The 8,276-nt window shown below is 64.0% G+C and overlaps 1 protein-coding gene across 1 annotated transcript in view; it reads left to right on the forward strand.

Moving 5' to 3' along the window:
• Nucleotides 1-1,432: 1,432 nt before the first annotated feature.
• CHD3 (chromodomain helicase DNA binding protein 3) overlaps nucleotides 1,433-8,276 on the forward strand; it is a 35,061-nt gene continuing 28,217 nt past the window's right edge. Inside the window, exons 1-10 of the mRNA XM_010571415.1 lie at nucleotides 1,433-1,502; nucleotides 2,158-2,276; nucleotides 3,285-3,473; nucleotides 3,984-4,108; nucleotides 4,829-5,067; nucleotides 5,552-5,682; nucleotides 5,907-6,042; nucleotides 6,166-6,228; nucleotides 6,756-6,934; nucleotides 7,605-7,835. Of these exons, the coding sequence (XP_010569717.1) occupies nucleotides 1,433-1,502; nucleotides 2,158-2,276; nucleotides 3,285-3,473; nucleotides 3,984-4,108; nucleotides 4,829-5,067; nucleotides 5,552-5,682; nucleotides 5,907-6,042; nucleotides 6,166-6,228; nucleotides 6,756-6,934; nucleotides 7,605-7,835 (1,482 nt within the window). The remainder of the gene's footprint in view (nucleotides 1,503-2,157; nucleotides 2,277-3,284; nucleotides 3,474-3,983; nucleotides 4,109-4,828; nucleotides 5,068-5,551; nucleotides 5,683-5,906; nucleotides 6,043-6,165; nucleotides 6,229-6,755; nucleotides 6,935-7,604; nucleotides 7,836-8,276) is intronic.

Genomic DNA, 8,276 nt, shown 5'->3' on the forward strand with positions numbered 1-8,276 from the left:
TTCGCGGCTCGGGGACACCAGGGGTTCCCTCCCCGGCGGCAGCGGCGGCGGTGAGCTTCATCCCTGACCGCCGGCGGTCGGCTGGGACCTGTCAGCAAGCGCCGGTTGTGATTTATGGGGGCGGACGGGTGACGTCGGCGGGGGACACACACACACACACGCCAGGCTGAGGACGTGCCAGCTCGTTGCAAGAGCCGCCGGGCAGATGTGACACCTCTCCCGGGCTTCACCCCGACCGGCTGCCAAAAACACCGGGGACAGCCAAGGCCATGACACGGATGTAGGTGTCACCGCCCCGGGGACGGTCCTCAGGGATTCTCGGTGGCCCCTGTCACGGGGACGCCGGTGGCCCTCGGCCAAGAGGTTGGGAAATCCTCTGCTGGCGGTTGGTCACCGTCACGGTGACACCGGCATCCCCCCCGGGTGAGTGGTTAGGAAATCCTCTGCCAGCGGTTGGGGACTGTCAGCCAGAGTGGAGCGGTTGTGCCGAGCCGTTGATCGCTTTTAGGGTCAAAGAGGGGGGAATCCACCGCTGCCGGCGGTTGGTCACGCTGACACGGGCATCCCCCGGGTGAGGGGTTGGGGAATCCTCTGCCAGTGGTTGGTCACTGTCACGGTGACACCGGTGTCCCCTGGGGTGAGCAGCTGGGAAATCCTCTACCGGTGGTTGGCTGGGGACGATCAGCCGGAGTGGAGCGATTCTGCCGAGCAGTTGATCCCTCGATGCTTTTTAGGGAAAAAAAGGAGGAAAAAGGGGCTCCTGCTCATGGGAAGACGGGGAGAAAGAACCCAGGGGGTTGTGCCGGTGGTTGGGGGCCTCGTTTTTGGGGTAACACCCCCCCCGCCCCGCCACGGGGCATTTCCAGGAGGATTTTAGGGTACGGCGCCTGCGCAGCTAATTAATTTAGCATTAACGATGCTCCAGCATTGGGCATGCCAGCCACGGAGCCATAGAAATCTGCTTGGCGGGTTGGTGTTGAATTTCCAGTGGGGTAAAACACCACAGAATTACCCCAAATATCCCCCAAAATCCTGTGATTTCACCCCAAAATATGGTGGAAAACAGGCTTTGGGGAAATGCCCCCCAATCCCATTTCTGGTGTTTTTTTACCTTTTTTTCATGACGTGAGTGGGTGTTGCCAGTACTGTCAGTGGAGGGGCCTCGGGCTGTGGCTGCTGGTTTTATTTTCCTTGAGTTTTGCCCCAAAAGTTGGGTTTTTCCCCAAAATGTTTCTGCTTCAAAGGCCCAACCAAAGGTCAGTTGGTTTTGGGTCAAAAACCAGGGTAAAAAGGTAATTGCAGTGCTGAGTTTTTGGGAGGCCGATTTTGGACTCATTTCTGCCAGGGGAAGGCGGGTGCTGGTGCGTCCTTGTCGCCCACTGGCCACAGAGGGGACCCGAGTGTGGCCACCTGTGCCCCGTCACCCGCCTCCATGTGTGTCAGTGGGCTGGTGGCCACAGAGGAGACCTCAGCCTGGTGGCCTGTCCCCATCACCCGCCTCCGTGTGTGACGCTGTGCTGGTGGCCACAGAAGGGACTTCGGCATGGCCGCCTGTCCCTGTCACCCGCCTCAGCGCGTGTCAGCAAGCCAGTGGCCATGGAGGGATGCTCAGCACAGTCGACTGTCCCCATCACCCGCCTTCCTTGTGTGTCACCATCTCAGGGACCTCAGCGTGGCCACCTGTGGCCATCACCCACCTCTGTGTCTGTCAGCGGACTGGTGGTCGTGGAGGGGACCTCAGTATGGCCGCCTGTCCCCATCAGCGGTCTCTGTGTGTGTCACAGTCCTGGTGGCTGTGGAGGGGACTTCAGTGTGGGTGCTTGTCCCTGTTACCTGTCTTGCTGCATGTCACAACCATGGTGGCCACAGAGGGGACCTTAGCATGGCCACCTGTCCCCATCACCTGCCTCTGTGTGTGTCAGTGGGTTGGTGGCCACTGAGGAGGCCTCATTTTGGTCACACATCCCTGTCACCTGTCTTACTGTGTGTCACTGTCCTGGTGGCCACAGAGGGGACCTTGGCGCAGCTGACTGTCCCCATCACCTATCTTCCTGCATGTCACCGTCCGAGCGGCCGCGGAGGGGACCTCGCACAGCCACCCGTCCCTGTCCGCCGCCAGCGTGTGTCCCCATGGCTCAGGCTGCCGTGTCCCTGCAGACGGTGATGACGAGCTGCTGCGGGGCCTCGAGGGGGCCCTGGGGGTGAAGAAGAAGAAACGGGGTCCCCGGAAGCAGAAGGAAAATAAACCTGGAAAACCACGGAAACGGAAAAAACTGGTGAGTTCCCCTGGGACACCCTGCCTGAATGCCTGGGTCCTCTGGCGTGGCTGATGGGGTCTGGGATGGGTGATGGGGTCTGGGGACGGGTGACAAGAGTCTTAGGTCGGCTTATGGGGTCTGGGTATGATGGATGGGGTCTGGGGATGGGTGACAGGCTCTCAGGGCAGCTGACAGGGTCTGGGGACAGGTGACAGGGTTTGGGAATGATGGACAGGGCCTGGGGACAGGTGACAGACTCTCAGGGACGGCTGATGGTGGCTGGGGACAGCTGATGGGGTCTGGGAATGGTGGATGGGGGTCTGGGGATGGCTGACAGACTCTCAGGGTGCCTGATGGGGTCTCAAGGCAGTTTATGGGGCTTTTGGGTTGGCTAACAGGATCTCAGGTTGATGGATGAGATCTGGGCATGGAGGATGGGGTCTGGGGACAATGGATGGAGGTCTCGGGGTGGGTGACGGACTGTTGGGGGCAACTGGTGGGGTCTCGCGGCAGCTGATGGAGGTCTCAGGGTGGCTGACAGGGTCTGGGCTCGATGGACAAGGTTTGGGGATGATGGATGGGGTCTTGGGGTGACTGATGGGGTCTCAAGGCACCTGATGGGGTCTGGGAATGGGTGACGGGGCCTGGGGATGCATGGCAGACTCTCAGCATCGCTGACAGGGTCTGGGGGCAGCTGATGGGGTCTCGTAGCAGCTGATGGGGTTGGGGGCAACCGTCGGGGTCTTGGGGCAGCTGATGGAGGTCTCAGGGTGGCTGACAGGCCCTGGAGAGGGGTGATGGGCCCTGGGGATGGCTGATGGCGTCTGGGGATGGGTGACGGTGTCTGGTGTCGGTTGACGGGGTCTGGGGATGGGTGACAGGGTTAGGTGACGGGGTCTTGGGGCGGCTGATGGGGTTGGGGGCAACAGACGGGGTCCTGGGGCAGCTGACGGGGGTCTTGGGGCAGCTGATGGGCCCCACAAGGGGTGATGGGCACCAAGGATGAACACTGGCTGGTGGTTTCAGGTGAGCGAAGATGAGCTGGAGTCGGAGCGGGAGGAATACCAGCGGGAAGAGTACCGGGAGAAGTCGGAGAGCGGTGGCAGTGACTCTGGGGGGGCGGCCAGGAAACGGCGGCGGAAGCACCGTGAGAAGAAGGAGAAGAAAACAAAAAGACGGAAAAAGGCCGATGAGGAGGGGGGGCAGAAGGTGAAGGTATGACCAGGAGGCACCCAGTGAGGGGGGGGTACTCAGTGGGTTGGGGGCGAGCACCTGGGTGCACAGTGCTACCCTATGTGGGTGCCTGTGGGGGTCCCATCCCTGTGTTGGGGCCCATGGGGGTCCTGTCTTCCATGGGGGGTCCTGTCACCTGTGTTGGTGCCTGTGGGGGTCCTCGTGGGGGTCCTGTCGCTGTGTGGGGACTGACCTGTGGGGGTCCCATTGCCATGTGGGTGTTCATGGGGGCCCTGTCACCCATATGGGTGCCCTTGAGGGTCCTGACACCTGTGTGGGTGCCTGTGGGGGGTCCCGTTGCCCGTGTGGGTCCTCGTGGGCGTCCCGTCTCAGGGCCTGTGGGGGACTTGACAGGTGACATGTCTCTTCCTTCTCTCTGTCCCTATTCCTGTGTGTTTCTTGTCCCCCTCTCCATGTCCTGGTGTTGGTCTCTGTTGTGTGTCCCCCCACTGCCTGGCCGTGTCTCCCTGTGTCCCCCCCTCCCCGGTGCAGGCGGTGGAGCAGAAGTCCTCGGCACAGTTGCTGGGGGCCTGGGGGCTGGAGGACGTGGACCATGTCTTCACTGAGGAGGACTATCATACCCTCACCAACTACAAGGCCTTCAGCCAGTTCATGAGGTGAGGCTGGGGGGGCACCCTTGGGGGGCTGCGGGGCACCTCGGGGTCCTGGAGGGTCCCTCTGGGTGCTGGGGACACTTTTTAGGGCATCTCAGGATGCTGGGGGACCCGTTGAGGGGATGGAGTGGGGCACCTCGGGGTCCTGGAGGGTCCCTCTGGGTGCTGGGGGACACTTCAGGGGGATGGTGGGGGTTCTTTTAGGTCTTCTCAAGGTTCTGGGGGACACTTCAGGGGGATGGTGGGGCACCCTGGGGTGCTGTGGGCCATGCCAGCATCCTGGGGGGGTGTTCCTCTGGGTGCCAGGGGCTCTTCAGGGTCTTGGGGGACTACAGGGACACCTTGGGGTCCTGGAGGGCACCTCGGGGTCCTGGAGGGTCCCTCTGGGTGCTGGGGGACACTTCAGGGTGCTTGTGGGGATGATTTTAGGGCAGCTTGGAGTGCTTGGGGGTGCCCTCAGGGTGTTGGGGGGACACATCAGAGGGCTGGGGGGGCACAGGGGTACCTTGGGGTCCTGGGGGACTATGGGGACATCTTGGGGGGCACCTCGGGGTGCTGGGGGGCCATTAGGACACCTTGGGGTGAAAGAGGTCTGTGGGGAGCATCAGTGGACCCTGGGTGCCCCCTAAGACACCTGGGTTCCCCAGTTCCCCCTGGTCACCTGGGTGCCCTGGATGCCGGGGTTCCCAGCCCACCTCCCTCCCTCCCTCCCCCCCGCATCAGGCCCCTGATCGCCAAGAAGAACCCCAAAATCCCCATGTCGAAGATGATGACCATCCTGGGGGCCAAGTGGCGGGAATTCAGCGCCAACAACCCCTTCAAAGGCTCCGCTGCTGCCGTGGCTGCCGCTGCTGCCGCCGCTGCCGCCGCCGTGGCTGGGCAAGTGTCCGCAGCCGTGGCCGCCGTGGCCCCCGAGGCCCCCCCCCCACCCCTGCGCAAGGCCAAGACCAAGGAAGGCAAAGGTGGGTGTGTCCCCCCCAAACACCTGGGTCCTCATTGGGTTTGGGGAGGGGGGTGCCTGGGTCCCTTCCAGGACACCTGGGTGTCCCCCCACTGAATGCCTGGGTCCTTGCCTGATTTGGGGAGGGGTACCCAGATGCCTGGGTCCTTGCCTGGCTTGGGGAAGGGGTGCTCAGATCCCTGGGTCCTCGTGGGTCAAGGGTCCCTGGGGGAGATTGGGGAGTCCCTAGGGTGATCCTGGGGGACTTTGGGGGTCCCTGGGGAGGCTTTAGGGATCCTTTTTGGGGCGGGGGGTCTGTAGGGGGATCTGGGGGCCAGTTTGGGGGTCACTGGGATGGGTTGGGGCATTCCCTAGGAGGTTTGGGGGTCCCTAGGAAGATGCTGGGGGAATTTGGGGTGTCCCTAGGGTCCTCATGGGGCTGGGGAAGGGGGTGCCCGGATACCGGGGTGTCCCCCCCCACCCCAAACACCCGGGTCCCCCCACAGGTCCCGGCCACAAGAAACGCAGCAAGAGCCCGCGGGTGCCAGAGCTGAAGAGGAAGATGAAGGGGAGAAAGATGGCGCCGCTGAAAATCAAACTGGGTGTCCTGGGTGGCAAGCGCAAGAAGAGCAGCTCGGTAGGGCCCAGAAGCCTGGGTCCCCTATGGGGTGGGGGGGCTTGTGCCTGGACACCTGGGTCCCCTCCTGTCCCCCAGTGTCCCCAAGTGGTGGCACCCCTCCCTATGGCCCCATGTCTCCCTGTGCCCCTCACCCCCTGGTCTCCCCATCCCCTTGTCCCCCGTATCCCCTTGTCCCCCAATGCCACCTGCTGTCCCCGGTGTCACTTGCTGTCCCCGGGCAGAGCGAGGACGCAGGGGAGGCAGAGGAGGAGTCGGACGCCGAAAGCCCTGGGGTGCTGGGTGCGACCACCCGCCCCGACCCCACCACCCGCCTCAAGAAGCTCAAGCGAGGACGTCCTGGCCGCAAGAAAAAGAAGGGTGAGTGTCCCCAAGTGTCACCGGTCCCCGGGTGCCACCACCACCCCCACCCCAGACCCCACGGCGGGGACGCCGAGTGACACCCCCATCCCGTCCCGTCCCCCCCAACCTCTTTCCTTGCAGCCCCCTGCGCCGGCCTCAGCCGGGAGCGCGGCCCCGTGGGGACGGGCGCGGCGCCCGCGCACGGTGAGACACCCCACTCCCCGCTGTCCCCATGTTGTCACCCGGGGTCCCCAAGCCTGTGATGTCCCCCTGAGCGGGGTCCTCGGTCCCTTCCCCGTGTCGGTGGTGGCGTCCGGGGGGTCCCCAGCCCCTGGCTTCTTCCAAGGGGTGTAGCGGTGTCCCCATGTCCCTCTCCCTGTCCCCACCGTCTCTCCTGGGCATTTGGTGTCCCCACTGTCCCTATCTCCAGATATCCCAGTGTCCCCATGTCCCTGTCCCCTGGTGTGCTGGTGTCCCCAGTGCCCATGTGCCTGGTGCCACCACGTCCCTGTGTCCCAGTGCTCCCATCCACCCAGTGCCCCTGGTGTCGCAGTGCCCCTGTCCCCCAGTGCCCCATCCGTAGTGTCCCCAGCACCCCTATCCCCAGTGCCACCATGTCCCCATCCCCAGTGTCCCCATCCCCCGTGTCCCCATCCCCCTGTCCCCGGCACTCCCCTGTTGTCCCCCCCATCAATCCGGGTGGCAGCGGGCGGTGCGTGGCATCCCCGCAGGGCCAGGGCCAGAGGAGGAGGGGGACGGCTACGAGACGGACCACCAGGACTACTGCGAGGTGTGCCAGCAGGGCGGGGAGATCATCCTCTGCGACACCTGCCCCCGCGCCTACCACCTTGTCTGCCTCGACCCCGAGCTTGACCGCGCGCCCGAGGGACGCTGGAGCTGCCCCCACTGCGTGAGCTGCGGGACGGGGGGACGGGGTGGGGGCTTGGGGGGGTCCCTAGGGGAGATTCTGGGGGGGGTTGGGGGTCCCTGGGAAGGATTTAGCTGTCCCTGGCAGCATTTTAGGGGTCCCTGGGGTGCTTTAGGGGTCCTTGGGGCAGTTTGGAGGTCCCTAAGGGGATCCTGGGGGCAGTTTGGGGTCCCTGGGGGGTTTTGGGGGTCACTAGGAGGATCCTGGGGGATGAATGGGGGTCCCTGGGAGGGTTTGGGGGTCCCTAAGGGGTTCCTCAGGGAGTTTGGGAGGTCCCTGGAGGGATCCTACAGGGGTTTAGAGGGTCCCTAGGGGGTGGGGGTCCCTGGGGGAATTTAGGTGTCTGTAGCGGAGGTCCCTGGTAGAGGGCTTTGGGGGTCCCTCAGGGTGTCCCTGGGTGTCCCTAGGGTGGTTTTGGGTGTGTCTCCAGGGGATTTGGGTGTCCCTGGGCATGTCCTCAGGAGGTTTTGATGTTCCCTGGGGGACGTCCCCAGGAGGTTGGGTGTCCCCAGGAGGTTTGGGTGTCCCTGGGGGAGATCCCCAGGAGGTTGGGTGTCCCTCAAGGGGTCCCCAGGAGGTTTGGGTGTCCCTGGGTGCTGTTTTGGGGCCATCCCCAGGAGGTTTGGGGTGCCTGACACCTGGTGTTACTCAGGAGAAGGAGGGGGTGCAGTGGGAAGCGAAGGAGGAGGAGGAAGAGGAGGAAGAGGAGGAGGAGGAAGGGGAGAAGGAGGAGGAGGACGACCACATGGAGTACTGCCGGGTGTGCAAGGACGGCGGGGAGCTGCTCTGCTGCGATGCCTGCGTCTCCTCCTACCACATCCACTGCCTCAACCCCCCCCTGCCTGAGGTCCCCAACGGCGAGTGGCTCTGTCCCCGCTGCACGGTACGGGGACACGGGGGAGAGTGGGGACAGGGGTGGGGTGGGGAGGGAGGAGGTGGGGGGACGACCTGGTGGGGATGGGGCAGGGATGGGGACAGGGACGGGACAAGGACCTGGTGGGGACAGGACAGGGATGGGTGTGGGGACAGCGTGAGGATGGGGACAGGGTTGGCTTAAGTTTGGGGACAGGGACAGGATAAGGATGGGGACAGAGGTGGTTCAAGGTGGGGGACAGGGACAGGATGTGGATGGGGACAGAGATGGTTCAATGCTGGGGACAGCAACAGGACGTGATGGGGACAGGAGTGGGGACAGCGGTGGTTCAGGGTTGGGGACAGCGATGGGACCTGATAGGGACAGGGATGAGACCAACCACAGCAATGGGACCAGCACAGGGACGCTGCAGCCCCCCCTTGGGGACAGCCACTCCTTGGACTGGGGACC

This window comes from Haliaeetus leucocephalus, unplaced genomic scaffold (genome assembly GCF_000737465.1).
Source record: "Haliaeetus leucocephalus isolate CR32 unplaced genomic scaffold, Haliaeetus_leucocephalus-4.0 Scaffold326, whole genome shotgun sequence".
NCBI lineage: Eukaryota > Metazoa > Chordata > Aves > Accipitriformes > Accipitridae > Haliaeetus > Haliaeetus leucocephalus.